The sequence below is a fragment of the Lipophrys pholis genome, assembly GCF_963383615.2.
Source record: "Lipophrys pholis genome assembly, chromosome: 22".
In the NCBI taxonomy this organism is placed as follows: domain Eukaryota; kingdom Metazoa; phylum Chordata; class Actinopteri; order Blenniiformes; family Blenniidae; genus Lipophrys; species Lipophrys pholis.
Genome location: NC_137644.1, coordinates 14,107,746 through 14,126,982, shown reverse-complemented (window position 1 = coordinate 14,126,982; position 19,237 = coordinate 14,107,746). Strand labels below are relative to the sequence as shown.

The following is a 19,237-nucleotide window of genomic DNA, read 5'->3' as shown; positions in this document are numbered from 1 at the left end:
CACTGAGCTCGTGTTTGTGTGTGAGTGTGGGCTGCGTGTGGATGCCGTGTGTATGTGCGAGTGCGCGCGAAACAACTGTCAGATTCATAGGCCTCTGTAATCCTCTCCGCCTCTCCTTGTCCGCGTTTCTTTATTTGTATTCCAAATGTCAGTGTATAAATGCCTTTCGGAGGGGGGATATTGCCATAGAGAAGAGGAGAGCGAGGCGAGAGAGGAGCAGAGGAGAATGGAGCGGAGACGAGAGGGTGTTGTGTGCCTTGGGAGAGCCGTGTAAGCAGCATGGCGGAGGCAGGGGGATTTACAGGAAGAAATAGGTGTTTATTGAGTGCTCCCGTGGGCTTACTGTGTAATAATAGACCTGTCACATTACGCAAATGTGGAGAAGCAGCTTGTGTGTGTGTGCGTGTGTTTGTATGTGTGTTTGGGGGGGGGGGCTGTTTTCTTCTTGCATGCATGTGAATGCCAGAGCTGCTTCCCTCCGCATCATCAACTCCTGAGAAGCTGCAATGAGCAAGTGGATAGAATTAGTCAGGCGAGAGCCTTTAGCCGCTAATACGAGTAATTAAAACTGCAATCTGAGGCACTTAGATGCTTGTGTACTAAATAATTTACATGCCATGATCTATGGATCATTTCTCGCTCTTAAATACCAAAGATGGAGAACAGAAGGGGGAAAAAAGAGACTGGCAGAGGATTTATCAGTATCTCTGCCATAAGCAGGATGTCATGGTAATATTAATCCTTTCTCCACTTTCTGCTGCACTAATCATACAAGGGGATCAATCCGCCTGATTCCTCTGGTGGAAAACATGTAGCTTGATTGCAACTGACTCTTATCTAGCTGCAAAGCTAATAAAATGTTGCACCGCAGCACCCATTGTGGCCTCATAATCCAGGTAAATAATGCAGCTTTATTGGGTAAACTCCCTCAAGACAGTGACAAAAAAACCCCCAAAAAAACATAATCGGCTCCTGATGAGTGCAAGGAAATAAAACAATAATAAACAGCCCTCCCAAAAAAAAAGAGGCATTTTAATCAAGTTTCCATCGCATTAGACTGATATTTGCACAAAGGAGTATTACAGTTAAAATGTCACTTGAAATGAGAGGATTCAAGGGCACACCGGCAGCACATTCCCACTGTAAAAATGAAGGAGAGAATGCATGGGGAGTTGTTTGTGTGTGTCGCTGTGAGAACGAGCGGCAGAAGCAGCAGCAGCAGCGGCAGCGGTGCCTCTCTGGTGACACTCTGCATGGAGACTTTTTGGAACAAAGAGGTGAGGATGTTAATAAAAGCTGGATCAACAAATGGATTAGTTTGGGAGCAGAGGACAGGCCGATCGGCAGGCCCTCTGATTCATATTGATTCATATCGCCAACAAGCCAAGGATGGAGTAAGCAAATGTAAATATTCAATATTTACTATCTGCTGGTGTTATTAGAGGCAGGGGCTTGGACAGGGGGCCGACGGTTATCATGCACCCTCACAGCTCTCTCTCAATATTATTCTTCATGCAACGTATTGTACTTGGTGACTGCAGGCATTTGTAGATCGGGATTCCATTTGTTTGAGCCGCTTCGCTCTGGCATCCTCAAACAGAGGAACCGCAATGGACCCCGACAAAAAGCCCCACACGGCGGATGCTTAATGATTCTCTTTCTCCTCATCCTCAGCTGCACACCACAAGTAGAAACCTCATATTAATAAAGAGTTTTTGAGAATTGGCTGATAATTTTCATGCTTTTGATGAGTCCGAGCTAAATTATTTGAGAAAAAAGCATGACTGAGGCTTTGCCAACCTTATCTCTTCGCCAGTACGTAATTAGGTACACAGGGGTGTGACTCCAATTGAAGGTGTCGCCATTGTTAGACTCTGTGAAAATATCAACGGGTGAGGTTAACGCCAATTTCCCTGTCATTAATGAAATGCACAGAGCTCCTAATGAGGTAAACCATTTGCTCCTTGATAGTACTTATTAGCCGAGTGGAGGGCACAAACTCCCACACTTCAATTTGAAACGACTAAGAATAAATTAAAAGGAAAAAAAAAAATAGTTATAGTGAGAAAAAAAAAAAAAAAAACAAGGAGCAGATGTCAAGGAGCCTTACATAATCTATAGCGGGAAAAACGGAATGTGCGTACGTGAAGAGTGCGGCATGTGTACAAGTCTGACCTTTTTCAAATCACTGACAACAGAAATAGACAGCTCTACGAATCAATAAGGTAAATTAGTGCTGAGGGGTGGAACTGACAGGCCGTTCGAATTAGCTGTCTGCGTAACCCACTAGTCAGGCTGACATATCTTTCAAATAATAACTAACCACTGGATTTTTCCTGTGTCGACAACACTATGGATCCATTGTAGAAAAGCATGCAGGTCAAAGATGTCACCCAATTTGTCATCCACTCATTAAACGCTGTGGAAATGCTTGCGACGCTATTGTCCAATTTGATGGACAATAAGCGCCGCGTTTTGCGAGAGGTGAAAAACCGGTGTGGGGAACCGGGTGAATGGCCCAACTTTGCTCTGAGATCCGCTCCTTCCGTGATTTTCCTGTGGCTATGTGACGCCGAGCTTCCTGGGGAGCGGCTTGTCCAGGTTTAAGATTCCAATGACAGGTCCAAGGATTGCGTTGGCAAATCAAACACACTTTGCGGAACAGAGGAAATCTTCTTTTCGGGGGAGCATGTATTATGGATGGACTTAAGAGATTAGATGGGGAGCTGCTTTACCTGCAGTGGACGATGCTTGTCCTGGCTCTTTGGAGATTTCAGGCCACTGCCTGGCTGCTGCAAGAGTAATTGCCTCGCTGCTTGTAGGGCCTGCGAAGCAAAGAACACAAAGACAAAAGATGGTGTGAAAAAAAAAAAGAAGAAAGGGAGAGAGCAATAAGGAGGAAGGAAGAAATAGTTGAAATAAACTATTAGACTTCCTGAAGCCGGTGGCGAAGATAATTCAAATTTTCACATACAACCCGTCGTCTCTGAAGGAAAAACCCTGTTGAATATCACCTTCTTCATTTTGACATGGATAATATTACGCTGGAGATATATTTTAGTAACAATTCATAGAGCTGTGATGAAGGATAAATACAGTTTGTCTGGAGCAGCCCTGAAGAAGAGTGTGGAGGGGGGTGATGGGCAGAAAAGGAAAAAAAAAAAAAGGCAGAGTAGAATTGACCTGTCTAGTGTGTGCTCGACTGAAATACCCACTTCTCTCTGCAAATTACCGCCACATTTGCATATTCATAATATCAATTTGAAGTAGAGGCAGCACCATGTGAAGTGTCCCTGGGAGCTGTAATTAAAGTTGACAAAATCAACATCAGATTACATTTAGAGTGAATTAACTAGCAGCCCAGGTTTTACACTATGCATTAAGGGTGCTTATGCACGGAGGACGGGTGATGGATGGAAAGACGGAGGTCGGTAGAAAAGGAGAGACCTCTACCCGCCTCGAGAAATGAGTTCACGGATGTTTACGCGCGACATGAAAAAGTCATATTTGTAAATTGTATTTAAAAATAAAAAAATTTAAATCGTCATCAGCGCACTTCGATGTCTTTGCCAGACATGGATACGATAAGAATCAGAGGGGCTGGGATGTGGCGTAATTTATTTCTCTAGGGTTTGATGGGATTACAGATCCCCTTCTGCGTGCGCGTGTGCACTGAATGTGTGTGACGAGCGAGCTCCAGCTTCACAGGTACGATGGCAGCTGGGCCAGCAGCTTCACTACGATTCTTCAAGAGCAGACGGATGAAAGAAGTCTGGCAGAAAAGAACATTGTGCACAGCTGCTACTATTGCTGCTGCTGCTCCACACAACCATATACCTTGTATTGTATCGGGCCCACGAGTATCAAGTGGAAGTGGAGGAGGAGGAGGAGGAGGAGGAGGAGGAGGAGGAAGAAGAAAAAAAAATACTCTGCATGCACACTCACAACACAACAACTTCACAGGAGTTTCGTTTTGGATGAAAAAAAGAAGAGGACTTGTAGGTGGAGAAGCAAAAAAAAAGAAAAAGAAAGAAAAATAAATAAAACTCAGATGGAGAGTGACACTTCCTGAAGAATCGTGGGCTCTCATTTTATTTTCTGGTGCTTGCCAGTATCCATGACAACAGCTGCCTTGACAGGGCGTGCATATGGTGGTGTAGCTCTGCCAGCTGGTGGGAACAATGTTTGAACTAGTACATTGAGATCCTGAGCAAACAAGAGGAGAAGACAGGAGGAGAGAGAGAGAGAGAGAGAGAGAGAGAGAGAGAGAGAGAGAGAGAGAGAGAGAGAGAGAGAGAGAGAGAGAGAGAGACAGAGAGAGAGAGAGAGACAGAGAGAGAGAGAGAGAGAGAGGAGAGAGAAAAAAAAAGTTGCCATGTCTTAACCCCTCGGGGAACACAGCCACCCCCTGATCAATTATGAAAAGACAGAACTGGAGGAGAGGTGGGCGGGTGCTGGGAGAGGTAGGGGTGGGGGTCTGTCTGGCTGCTCAGGAGGAGCCAGGCTTTCTGAATCAAAGTAAACAAACACATTACACTGGCACTGAGTCCTAACTGCATTGATCTGTCTCCTTGGTAAGAGGAGCCAAGTCGCCACCGGTTTGTGTGTGTGTGTGTGTGTGTGTGTGTGTGTGAGTGTGTGTGTGTGTGCTGCAACATCTGTAAGCCCAGCCGCGGCCTTCCTTCAAAAACACACAACACCTGCAGCTGAGTGCACAAACTTTGGTTGCTCGTGGACAAAACGGACGGGGTGTCAAAACATTACTCGACTTCTTCGTTCTGCCGAATGTAAAAGGCAACACAAATTCCTTGAATGCAGCCAATCACTTGGCTAATTAAAACACAGGCCCTAATTAATCTCGCCATGATTGGTGAATCAAAGTAATTATAAGGCTTATTGAGTCCTGCACACAGTAGTTAGAGGAAATGCCGCTTGATGAGTGCAGCTGAAGGTAGCTGTCAGGGGGAAATGTTTATCCATGTGTGAATCAATAATGACTTGCTGTGTTATACCCAAAGTCAAGAGAGCCACTCGATATATTACACACGGTCAAGAGTACAAAGAAAGAGATGTTTTTAACTGCACTGCCAATATCCGGGCCAAGTAAATATCAGGGGAGGCAGAGGCAGGAGAGGTGACGGAGAGGGTGAAGCTGAGACATCAACTACACCCGGCTTATTAGAAAAGAAGTCTGCTCCGACTGCATAAAAAGTACTTTCTCCAAACATAACACGGGGCTTATCAACACCGGGCAAACTTTTCCAGAGTGGTTTGTCATGTCTGAAACTGTCTGTCACATCATCCATGGAAGCGAGGTTAGCCATTTTCCGGAGAGTCTATGATGGTGTGGAAGGTAAGGGAGGAATAAAAGTCCCCCGTCCCCTCACTTTCACTGGGCTGAGTATTCAGCCATTACAGTAAAAAGCACCAATTTGTGCCACCCACTTCCCCACTCCGCAGAGATGGTAAGCTGAAGCCCATATCGAGGCACAAAAAAGCTACCAAATGCCAAGGAAAGTCATCAAAAGTTTGCTGAAGAGCCGCTGGAGCGGACAAAAACACAGACGAGTGCAGACGCACCGTCTATTTAACCTGGGTTGCTATGCACGGAAAAATGACATCCCCGGTCTATTAATGCACACATTGTATAAACAGCACAATGTGACACATTCTTCAGAATGAGAAAGCAAGCCAGACAGAGAGAGAGAGAGAGAGAGAGAGAGAGAGAGAGAGAGAGAGAGAGAGAGAGAAGGGGAAAGAGAAAAAGAGCCAGGCCCTGCTATATAAATAACAAGGCACTCAGAGGCATATTTGATGTTGATATCCATCACTGAGGTTGGAAAAGAGGAAAAAATAAGAGGGGGGAAAATAACACAGAGCGACCAAGACTGCGACACGGGGATCCTTATGAAAATAAGATTCAGCCCAAATGGATCTGGTGTAATTGGTTTCAGATAGTGAGGTCAGGAGAAAGGCGATACAGGCAACTATTATGCGAAACGGACTGAGAAACAAGAATGTTTACACAGGCATTCCTCTGCTACATTAATAGGCATGCAGAGATCACTGGAGAGGGAGGAAACGAAAAGAGTGAGAAGAGGCTGACAGAGAGAGGAAGAGAGGGGGAAACTGGGGGGGAAAAAAACACATCAACCATCCATTCACCTCCTCACCTCCCTCTATCCTCCACTCTCTGAGCTCCATACACAACTATACTTCAATACAGAGTAGGGTAATAAGCAACACCTATCACAATGCACCTTTGTAAGGAGCATGCAAAGATCTTAAACAAGCATGAAATACATTAGCGGGCCCTGTAATGCTGGGCCAAACCATTACAAATCTCAAGATTGCTTATTGAGTCGGGGGGTATTGGTGTTGGTGGACGGGGGAAAGAAATAAGCCATCCACTACGAATGTCACTCCTCCAAATCCACCTGGAGTTTGCATTAGATGCGGCCGTGTCATTGAAATTGGATATATTTGAGAGGCTGTGACATTGTGTTTGGACAGTGCAGATCACTTCCTGGCCCAAGTCACGTCGGGAGTTGTTTGTTATTAAGGGGTATAGCTGATCTTGGAATGACGACACGAGTGTGAAATAAGCTGCACATCAACAGGTATGTCTCAACACGACGCCCCTGTGTTCCAGGAAGCAGCCGTAAATAAGGCTTATCAATTGTTGATCGACGAGAAACGGAGTTGCATCATAACAACGCAGACTTTCCGTGTTGTGCGGAACAGATGTTTTGTGTGTACGCGTGTGTGTGTGAGTGTGTGTGTTTGTTGTAGGGTGTAAAAGGCTACATGTTCAACACAAGCCTGTCGGCCAGAACGACTCCAGTCATGCTGACAGCTTTGACAACTTGCGCACACACACAAACACACACACACACACACAAACACCCCCACACACACACACAAACACACACACACACCAATGCTTAAGTGCATACAGACACACAGTACTGCACCACCAGGCTTATCTGTCGCTGCTTCCAGGAAGCAAAGACAGAAACAAAGGGATTGGTGGGGTTGAAGGGGTGTGCAAAAAAAAAGAATAAAAAAAAAAAAAAAGGAAGGAAAGAGAGTGACTCTTCATCAATCTGGAGGGAATCACATGCCATGGAAAACAAGGCACAAACAGTTTAAGCTGAACAAACAAACATGGTTGATTGGAGCGCGGCTGCTGGCCTGCTGGCGGGGATAATATGCGCCGACACTCCACACCAAAATATTTACACCCTATCTCCTTATATAAGTGGATTCTGGGCAGATGGATGGATACAGATTTGGAGGGGCTGGCTGGAGAGGGGACAAATGAAAGGACGCAGTGGTTGAATGCAAAAGATGAGCATGTATTTATGAGTCTGCCCAGACAGTGAGCCCGTTTACACGTATGTTAGAAATCAGATCAAGAATTGATTTCCGGAGTTATCAGATTATAAAAAATCATCATAATGTATTGTAATGCTTTATAATGGCAATTATCTAAATATTTGTGCTTTTATGCCCAACAATGTGATTTATTTCCTTCTTTTACGTTGTAGAAAACAGAAATGAGACGGTCCCAATGTGAGTGGAAGAGAAAAGACAGAAAGCACGAGTGTAAAGTCGAACAGGAGTCACTTCTGGAGTGAAGAAGAGACGAATTACGTGTTGAATGAAATGTAATAATGCAAAGACAAAAGCCAGCACTACGTTCGACAAGACCGTTTTGAAAATATCAGGGAGTTTAAGTCTCAGTTCACAGCACACTTACATAGTCTGAAAGACATCCGTTGGCGGATTGAACTGTTTCAATGATGATTTTGGAAGTCAATTTTGAATAATCTGAATAACCAGTTGTCAGGTTATTGTGTCGTAATCTAAACAAAGATTTAAAGGATTTGCTGGGCTCTTCAAACCACCACTGCTACCGTTTCTCACGCGTTGAGCGTATATAGATGCTATTGATGGCGTTCGCCTTAAGTGACTCAGACACCGCATAAAAAGACTCCTATCCTTTCATAAAGGTCAGAATTGGCGATGATGCCCGGCGCTTCAACAATGGCGCCACATTCAGGTTCTCTTATCGCCTCCACAAAGCCCCACACCGAGCACAATACACACCTGGGTTCAGTTAACTCTACTTGGAACGAAAAAAGAAAAAAAAAAGAGCACTTCTTCTGACCTCATTGCTCATACAGATAGCAGCATGGGAAGCTGATGCAGGAGAAAAACAAAATAAACACTCGCAAAGCAAACACCAAAAAGTGCGGTCAACAAGTCCTTCGCTCCCTTCCTGTATAACCAAATTTGGGCAGTCTGGCTCTGATAATGCTGGGATCGTGACAGATTTGCAACCACAATACGGTCCTCACAGGTTCCAACGGCACGTTTTCCACCACGGACGATTTCTCAGGCCGCGCTTCTGTGAGCGAGAATAAAGAATGAGGGAACCTCTGGAGAAAGAAACAAGGAAGAAATGGAGAATTTGGAAAGTATGTGGGCGTAATGAGCATTTTAATGTATGACTCAATAAATCAACAGACTGAAGTGAAAAAAAAAAAAAGGAACGGATAGAGAGAGAGAGGGTGGGAGAGGTCCATGGAGAATCTGCTCAGGCCTCAGGACAGAGGTAAAACTATCCAGCAGAACAATGGGCTTCTGTGTCCCACTCTGCTATCTCTATTTCAGTGTTTTCACCGACTTCAGCTCTCTCTGTCGACAAACAAAGTTTCCCGGCCAAAGACGTTAATGGACTTAAGCTCGTTTTGTGCATTTTTGTTGGCACTCGCGTCTAAACTGAACGGGACAGCCTTCCATATTGATCATTTGCTCTTCACCGTCTCCTCGTTGCACTTTATATTCCTCTCTCTCCCCCTCCTCATATCACATTATTCATTTTTGTTCCCCCCTCATCTTTTATTTCTCCCCCTCTCCCTCTCTCACCTCTTGTTTATTGATTCTCTAGATTAAGAATTCCTAGGCTGGAGGATTGTAACACACAAGCATCAAATTATTTTTGGGTGTGCTTATTTGCCTTTCTCTTGCATCTATTTGGCCTGTGTCTGTAGACAATTATGCCTACCCAGCCCCAGACTCAGGTGCTAATAATGAAGGACAAATAGAATCGTATGTGTAAACTTCTCCCACTGATGAAAATTTATATTAACTTTCTACCACAGTAAACAGAGCTGCATAGCTACACCGTCCCGGGAGGATTGACGAGATGAATTTGCTCGCTCCTACCCCAGGAAGAAAGCTTGTATGGGAGAGGGGGGGGGGGGGGGGGGGTTGTGGAGCCTCCATTGTGTAACCTCCCACTTATTTTTTCCACTAACAAAGACAAAACGCGGGTCTGTTTTGCCCATCACAGATAAAGTCTGCATGTTTATGTCTGTGAGAGTCGAAGGGCGCATATGCACTGATATGTACGCGTCTGCACAGAGGCTGGGAGGCCATGCCAATAATAACAGAAAGCGCGGCCTGCTGTCGCTCACTGCAACCACTAATATTCACTAACATGCCACCCCCTACTGCTGTCACCATGGATATTCTGTGCAAATACTATGAAATATGTGCTCTAGCACAGGAGAATGATGGTGTTATACTAAAATGCAAAAACATTTTTTTTTTTATCACAATACCCCCAAAGAGTCTGCACGACTACAGCAAAAAAAAAAAAAAAAAATCTATTTGTGTTGGATCCTGGACCTTAAACGTGGTTTTTCATGATCTCAAATACAAGGATATTGCTTAATATCTGGCAATCAAACAAATGCGGAAGCTCTTTTTTCACTTCAGAGTATTGTCTCACTGCAGCTTTTCAATGCCTCATCACTTATAAAACTCAATTTACCCTCACAATGTGCCCACTTTCTTTGCTCTCGATCTCTGCTGGTGCCTTCTGCACATAGTCTTTACTTTGACCTGCGCTGCACCGCTCCATTTAGATAAGATGACAGCAGGACAATTCAGCAAGGGTCTTTATCTACTGCCGCTCCAAGGGAAGTCCTTTAGAGCCCGACAACTGCGAGCCACCACAATATACTATCACAAAGAGACAGAGGGGAAGAAAAATAGAGACGGACAAAGAGAAGTGGAGAAACTGTAGAGCATATTTATGTGGGTGGAACAAGACAAAGGTGTGTATTGGTGGTTTTTAGAGCCCGTTTGTGTGTTTGTGAGTGTGAGATCAACTCTGCGTGCAAATTCAAGTTTAGTTTAATTAAAACTTTCATCCCCACATGTGCATTATAAGCTACCACATGAATATACTGTATGCACACGTGTTCTCTCTCTCTCTCTCTCTCTCTGTCTCTCTCTCTGTCTGAGTGCCTGATTTCCTCCTTCAGGTGATTACGACCCCTCTACTTTTCACAGTTCCAGGCAAGTGGAGGTCACACAGCTGGATGAATAACTGATATGAAATGTTGCATTGAGGCTAGCCATAGTTCATTTGGAAAAGGCGCTGAGCCCAGCGGAAAAAAAAAACTGGAACTATAGGGGGAGAAGAAAAAAAAACAACAACTCAATGACTTAGACCTAGTTTTTTTTTTTTTTTCCTGAGGAGTGTGCTGATTATCTCAAATCTGTTGTCTAAACACAAAATAAAATAAGAAGTTTATGCCGACTTGCCGTTGTTGCTATTCAGAGAGAAACCTCAGGGTTTTTTCATCACTCTTGTCAGAGCATCAGACAAAATAATTCTGTTCTAAGGAGCTTGTGTGTGTCTTTGTTGACAAGGCCTTAGTAAAAAGCTACTGTTCCCCACCAAAAAAAAAAAAAAAAATGGCCAGAGGCGACGAGCAATCTGATTGCGGCACCGGAGAACAAGCAGCTGCTGTGCAAGATGCCGATACCAGTAGATGCCGCCGAAAAGATGAATGTGTTGACACAAATGTGTGCGTGCAAGCACTGTACATAAAGAACACATGCACAAACAAAGACCTGGGCCGTAGTGGCAAACAAAAAGGTCGGGTAAACCCCAGCTCATCTCCACTGCTGCATCCTGGGTAGGCAAACTGCATTTAAGCGCTTTTAACTTCCACTGACACAGGTGCACAGCACATACTGGCTCAAAGCAAACCAAAAACAGTCAACATGGGAAATGTGGAAACTGCCAAGTGGCCGTTTCATTCTGGTTTAAAAAAAAAAGGGAGGCTGATGTCATTTTGAATGCCCGACTCGTTTTTGTGTAGACATGCATTGACATAAGCAACCCTAGCCTTTAAGGGGGCTGAGTGCATCTGTGTTGGACCCTGTCTTGGGGACTCGGCTGTTGCGGGTCAATAGTACGAGTGTCTGTCTGTCTCGTCCTGCAGAGCTCAGGTTAAGTGTTCAGTGTAAGTGTTACCCTCTTCTTCGGGGTGGTCGATGACAGAGAACACCCTGACCTTAGTTGCAGGAGAGCAAACCTTACTCGTAAATAGATCAACTATTCCATTTTGTTTTGTTTATCCAGTCTTATAATTTTCCACCCTGCATCTATAGAGCGAATCAGGACACTTTTAACAGCCATTAAACAGTTTATGGGGCTCCTTTGTCTTACTATTATCCCCAAGCTTCTCCGGTGAGAATTGCCCTCCATTGTGGGTGATGCATCTTTCAATGAATGCCTCACTTCCCCTAAAGATCAACTCAATAAATAGCCACTGCATCTGCCCGTGCAAGGGCAATGGATCACCCCCCCCCCCCCCCCCCACCTTCTCCTCTCCAATCTCTTTGCTTATGTAACACCTATCTCTTCCTGTGCGCCTCCTTCTCTCTTTCTTCCCTCCGCACTCTGCATTGTACCTTGGTGGTTGTCTTGTGAATATTCCAATTACAGCGATGTGTGTTTGACCTTTAAGTGAGCAGCAGAAGATATAGTTATCTGCCTTCCACTCTGACACCCAGCGTCTATCAATCAGCATTCGCCCTCCACCTGCCCCGTACTAGACTGAACCTGGCTTTGGTGAATGTGTGTGTGTGTGTGTGTGTGTGAAAAGTGAGGTAAAGGGGGTGAGAAGAAGCTATCATGAGCACAGAGTGTGACTTGGGTAAGGTGGAAAAAGGAAAAGGATAAAGAAAGGTAAAAATGCATGTGGTTTGAGCTTGAATACATAAAGCACACACACACACACACACACACACACACACACACACACACACACACACACACACACACACACACACACACACACACACACACACACACACACACACACACACACACACACACACACACACACACACACACACACACACACACACACACACACACACACACACACACACACACACACACACACACACACACAGAAAGGAAAAAGAAAGAGATGTTAAACACTTTTCTCATTTAATCCGCCACCAGCCTGACTGAGCTTTACTTCCATAAACAAAGACTTTCCAACAGCATCCTATATCACGCTTCTGAGAACAAGCCAGCGTGAGCAGAATCATACTCCTTTAGTTTCATTCTCGCACTCGCCCGTTTCCAAAAGGCTAATCTACATCTTTCATTGAATCAAGAATGGAAATTCACAAGAAATGCTTCTTTTTCAATTTCATGCTGAAGTAGCTCAAGTTAGTGGATGTAATTTCTCCTAACAAGAAAATTTATCACTCTGTCGCACACTTAGTCCGACTATGTGAGAGAAGGGGCCTCCTTTCTGATTTTATTTTTTTTTTCTCTTCTCTCTCTCTCTTGTGCTTTGATAAATGCGCCAAAAGCATGATCACTCCCTTCATGGCACTCCATACAAGGACAGAACAATTACAGAGGTTATTAAAAAAATAAAACCTATGCTTGAAATTTGCTTGAAAGATAAATGACGTGTAATTTAGGACTGCGAGAGAAGCATTACAAAATTAAGTCAGAAGCCTAAAGGCATATGGGGGTTCTTTGCACACAGTGAGTGACTTCAACTTTTTGAGTGTAGATTACATGACAGTGCAAAATATAAATAAAGAAAAAAGCCTTCCCTTTTTGGTGATTCTGAGAGGAATTTTCTCCCATTAAAAAAAAAATAAGTATTCTAAGAAGTCTAAGAAGACTAACAGCACAAAAAAAACAAAAAAAAAAACCAAACCCTCCTCTCAATCCATTTGAAGTTTTGTGCAAATTAGAATTATCAGGTTCACGGTGAATTGGATGATGAAGTCCAAACAGGTGAACGGGAATGCATGAAGAATAGTATCGCAGAAACAATACCACGCATGGCCAAGCCACCCGACTAATGTATATTTATCATGTAAACTTTTGATAAATGCATATGCAGAAACAATCAAATCTGTGGGTTTCCATTGGAAGATTTTTGCACTATGGACTCAAGCGTGAAACCAATATCAGCTTAGTGCCTACTCAAGCTTGAAGTATCGCGCTGAGCCCACAAAGCATGTTCTGCATATGCTCATGGGCATCATTTTTATCGGGGTGGAACAAGCAGCTTTCCAGTGCTATCGCTGATCAATTCGTGCGAGTTAAGTCCCCAGTGTGGGTAAATAAGCAGTGGTTAGGTCTTGATGAGGAATGGCAGGCTGTTTCGGGCTGGAAAGGGGGCGGGCCTGTCTATCCCTGTTGCGGTGGGTTCTTAGTGTGACTTTCATCAATAGCTACAAGCTGGAGTACATCGTGCTTCCAAACACTGGTTCAGTCGCCTCTCCCAAGGGACCCTCTCCAGACGCCCAACCGCTCATTATATTTGCCAACTTTACAAAGAGAGCAAATAATTTCGGGAATGACAGTCCACAGCAAAGGGAAGGAAGCGACCTGGTTGGATACACGGTGAAACACAGCGGCTTTAGAACTAAACCCTGCCCTGAAGAGAGCCAAAGCCAGTGCTAAGTGACACGTCAGTCGGGGCGTCTGTTTGGAGCGTTCAATTCCCCATGGCCTGGGCTTATTTACTGCATTTGTATGAAAATCTGAAGAGGAGAGAGGCTGAGAGCCTGGCTAGGTCTGTTACATATGTATACAGTGTTTAGAGGCAACGCGGAAAGAAGCCCCTCTTTTCTACAGGCTGGTGGTGTTACAACTACAAACAACTTGGGAAAAGGATGAAGCCATTTATATATTCAAAAAAATGGGTCAGGGATGAAGGTAATCGGAACAGCAGAGAGTACTTGCACGTGCAACACCCCCCCCCAAAAAAAGGAAAAGAAAAGCTGTGATGATACCTGGAATCTGTTAGAGATTCTGGCTGCATTAGAGGAAAATATCACACCAGTGACATTAAAGATGCTACTTCTTCTTGCTCGTCATCTTCTTAACCAGATTTGAAGTCATTTTAATATTAGTTAGACGAGGGGAGGTGGGAGGGGGGTATATACACAACAAACCACCGGGCATGCGTTTCAGAGTCTGATTTGTTACTATTCATGACTAAAGCAGAGAGGAACTGTAATACTAGACATGCTTGTTAAATTCACAACACTCCAAAGCTGCCTTCTAGCAAATCCTGTCTTTTGGTTGTCAGCTTAAGACACCCCGGCATATGCATATGTAGGATTTTTAAGCTCTGTTAAATGGATAGCGGTGTCGTGGCCTATCAAATGACTGTAAGCCACTTGCCTATTTTTTTTTTTTTTGAGACGGGGGGGGGGTTGCTGAAAAAGCAGGCAGCAATGCGTTACCTTGTATGCATGAGGAAAGCATGGCCCCCTCTCCCGCTACCAACACACGTGTTTGCTTCATCCTCCTCTTAACTCCACATTAGAAGAAAAACACAGGCGTTTACACGTACCTATTCAGGATGTGTGTGACAGTAACACTCCACCCCGCCACATTAACGGCTGGTACGCAGTTTAAGCCGACGACAGGGGAGTGGCAACAAACAATGACAGAATGCCTGTTTTCGATTGTGAGGCCACGGGAAGATGATGCAGCATTCACCGCCAGAGCCTGTTTGCAAATAAATTATTGTGGAGGGTATTGAGCTTGAAGCAATTGCTCAGTCCCTTCATGGTGAACGCAAGTGTTCGGCGTGTGAGTTTGTACGAGTGTGTACGCGTGGCTGTATATGTGTTTGTGCTTGTGTGAGTGGACTTATAGATCCAGCGCCATTTATTTTCCCAGAGCTGGACTGGGGCAGTTAGGGAGGCGTAAAAGGAAATGAGTTGTGAAGTGGCCATTGATCCTGCCCTGTGCTAGGTTAGCTAAAGACTGTGAGACTATTGGCCACAGTATGTGCTGCTGAATGGTTGCCTCTTATTTACACGGAGGTGGTTAACCCTGGCCAGGCCATTTATCACTGGGCCACTGCACAAGGAAGAGGGAAGAAAAAAAAATAAAAAGAAGAGAAGAAACAGATCAAACGTGTCAGGTCAACTGTTTAAGCAAGTCCAAAAAACAGGATTTCGGCTCTATTGCCATTTTATTTTTAAGAAAACAGTTAAGCGGATGGCTTCTGTTTTAATTTGTAATTGATTTTATGACCAAAAAATAAACTGAAGTGGTGCTGAGTTTTTTTTTTTTTTTTTCATACTTTCTTAAACCTCTGACGTGCAACCTATTCTACCCTCGCCAACAGCTGTAAGATAAGATGCCTGTAAGTGTTTATTTCCAGCAGTTTTCACTCTCGCTTTCTCTCTCTAAGCATCTCCTCTCAGTTCCCCCATCGCTCGCTCGCTCTGCCCCTTTCTCCTCGTCTCTCTTTCAAGCCTTGCAGCTTGACATTTCGCCATGCTCTCGAGGGACGCCTGTGCGAAATGGAGTTACTGGGAGAGCGCCACTGTAAATTCCAGAAGGCCACATGTAATGTGTCTTAAACATAGATGGACAGGCCAGGTTTCAAGCAGCCGAAGAATACGAAGAAGAGACTAGAGGGTGGGGGGAAGGCAGGTAAGAGGAGACTGAGGCAGAGTAGGAGGAAGAGGTGGTGACTAGATAATAGAATAATACTGTGTTTTGTCTGGGGAAGCGTGAGCAAACAGTAGCTATGCTGTCATTCACATCCTATATCTTTAGTGTCATCACAGGAGGGGAAACTACAGGCCTATATGTCACAGGCCTGTATGTACTATTCTGCCGGGACTGTCTGCTGATAGCCGGGCTTGAAATAAAAAGAAGGATGGCTTTCATTGTAAATAAGTCAGACACAAGGATTGCCGGTGAAGAGCTCTCAGTCACTGAAAGGGGAAATAATTTCTACAAAGACATACAGCACACGCTGCTTTCCTAATGCGTCTCCTGCCTTTACAGGGAAACCTTATCTTCACACAGACGATGATGGGTAACAAAAGGCTCCTTTATGAAATCGTTCATATTTCAGCGGAGGCCTTTCTCCTGTCCTGAGAGGTGATTGATGCATCAGGCCAGGGCCAGTGTCTTATTTACACAGTTGAGTGGGGCAATCTCAGGCCTGAAAGATAAACCTAATGAGCTTCTTTGTGTAAGAGTGCAAATGAGAGACACCATCCTCCCTCCCTCTTTCCCCATTCCATCCAAAGGGACAGTCTGGGTGATTAGGCCTTTAAATTATGCTCAAGGGCAAAGCCCAGATTTGCATCTTAGGTATGTGTGTGTGTGTATGCGAGTGTGTGTAGCCTCTCAAATATGGTAGGAAGAGACAGGAAGAGGCAGGTGAAGGGCAGCGACTGAAAGATGCTTGAGGCTTGTTTGTGGGAAGTGACGGGAGGTGAAAACTATGTGTCAGGATTTTACAGAGAGTCTCTATTTACCCAGTGTACACTGAACAACAAACTTGACTTGTTATAAGAGGGAAGCAACTCATATGTCAGTCAAATAAGTGTGCGCGCACGCACGCACACACACACGCACGCACACTGTCATTTTGTCCTTTGTCTGTGGGGTAACTTTCCTCCTAATGACTTTCATTTTGGGGAGAATTTTCATTTGCCCCTAAACCTTAAATACTACCCATCACTTGCTGTCAGATTTCTCATCCCGTCTCTTTCCTCCAGCTAAACAGCTCGGAAGGCAGGTTAATTGCTGTCACTCTCAAGTTGGACCACTGCATAGCGCTTGGGTGGGGTGGGGGGGGGGGGGGGGGGGGGGGGGTAGCCTAGAAGTAAAGATGGCACCTTGGCGCACTTATTGTAATTTATGTCAAAATGCTGCAGTCATTTAAATGGGGTTGGATAGTTTGCATTTTGCTGCATCATGCGCCTGAGGAAAACACTTGGATGCATACCCAACCAGTTTACCAACACAGAGACCTCTGCCTCCGTCGCTTGTAAGCTGCATTTTCTTATGCTAAAGTCAATAAATATTTGTCCTACAAACACAAACCCCCCCCCCATTTTACTGAAATTCAAAAAGAAAGCTGAGGCATAGATTGGCTGTATGACAAAGCTGACATTAATATTTAATCCTGAAAGAATAATAAGGTCTGAATTGAATGTCTGAGTATTCCACATAAGTGGTAGGTTGTAGAAGCAGAGGCTTGTCCCCACAGCCACCCAGAGGTCTTTGGTTAAAACGACTTACTCGACTATAATACATTAGCCAAGGCCTCCATCTTACTCTGAATATCAATATACTTCCTACAGTCACGAGCCCATTTAGAGGGGGCAGCGGTTCTGAGTATTGGCTCATCAATCCCACTGATAACCCTGGCAGGATTAAGTCTACAGACCACTGTAATCAACTAACAGGCTCATTATGGAACATTATGGTATAGATCCAAAGATCAATGCATGGCTTCCATGTACATACATACCAGCATATGGTATTAAAACATAATTCTGACTATGCCCAATGTCCAATTGATTAGGAAATGAGCTCAGCACTTTTTTCTTTTTTTTTTAAACAAGAGAGCTTTTATAGTGATCATTTTGCATAGTAATTAGGACTGTGTAACATTCATCATTTGCTCTGATACATATCTGCAGCTGGCAAATTGCAATCAGATACAGTGGGTATCTAATCTGTGATCTCAAATCAAATTAGGTCTATTTAGACAACCTTGGGAATGGGGTGATGAAACCCTGACAGGAATTAGGGACTGGATATTTAATTGTGACAATCATTCAAGATATGTGGAAATGGGAGTGTGGGGCTATCGCATAATGACCTGCATAAAAAGGGGGTCTAAAATTATGCAAATTCGCGAAGAAGAACAGCAGCAGCCAACTTAAGATGAGCCGAATATGTGCATTTTAAGAAGAAAACTGAAAAAAAAAAATATTTGAATAGTATATAACCTAGACTTCATCTGTTTCAAAAGCCTTTGGCCGAGTCTAAGGTGACGAGACCTTAAGATGCCGCTTTTCTAATTATTGCTGCAGGTGGTATTTTAGAGCTGCTGGGTAATGGCAGAACCCATAGGGACAGTGGAGAATTCATCAGTGCTTATTATTAATCATCCCCCCAGCAGCGTGATGAGAGACTGCAGCATCTATACCCACCGGACCACTCAATGTCATTCCAAATATGGGAGGAAAATTACACCCAACAGCCTTCCTTCAAAATGGACTCGGAGCGGCGGTGGGCAGGAATTACATTTTAGTAGCACATGGGTGCAAGAAAAGTGCAAGCGTAGATGAATGCGTGCATATGTGACCGTACACTGTTACTGAATTTATTTTCAACTCTACAATCGCCCGCCTGCTCTCGGATACACACTAGGGTTTAGCATTAACAGATGGAGTTAAAGAAAGTCTCACTCTCCTTTCTTGAACGGCGCCGTTCCTTTTCGAAAGAGATGCAGCGTGCCACAGGAAGTGTGTGTGAAGTTAACAGCACAGGGCCCCGTTTTAAAAAGTCTCCAGAGACCTGTTAGCTGGACTGCTCATTTCAATGTGTCTGTCTCTGGGCTGGGAGAAGGCTCGGGCTGGCCTCTTTACAGGGACACTGTCATGTGGCGCCCCAGCCCCACGCACCCACCGCCCTGGCTCTCAGTCCAACGTCCATCTCAGACACTTAACTAGACACTTTATGCTTACCCCTACTTCTGTGGGCTTTTTAATGAATTTATTATTATACCAGCTTCAAAAATAATTTACAAAAGATACACATCTTTTTCTCAAAAGGCTTCAGTTACATTTACATTCACTTAAATCTCTATCTACTCCTATATAATGTGAAACAATGATTTAATTTTAAAAGCTCAAAACATTTCTACTCAAAACAATTCTACCCAACAAACTAGTCCTGTGAATTCTCTCTACTTCAACTTCAATGTTCCGTGTATCTTTTTCATCTTGCCTTCCATCTTTTTTCCTATCCTACCTTCTATCTGCCGAGACTATTGACGCAGATAAAAGGTAGTTCTCTACCCAACACCGTCAAATGTAGGAGAGCGATGAC

General features: G+C 44.2%; 1 protein-coding gene across 5 annotated transcripts in view; it reads right to left on the bottom strand.

The window, feature by feature from the left end:
- Window positions 1–19,237, bottom strand: part of foxp2 (forkhead box P2) — a 105,164-nt gene that overhangs the window by 40,937 nt on the left and 44,990 nt on the right. For all 5 annotated transcript variants that reach the window (XM_080492020.1, XM_080492021.1, XM_080492022.1 and 2 more), the window contains one exon: window positions 2,736–2,825. In XM_080492020.1, the coding sequence (XP_080348146.1) occupies window positions 2,736–2,825 (90 nt within the window). The remainder of the gene's footprint in view (window positions 1–2,735; window positions 2,826–19,237) is intronic.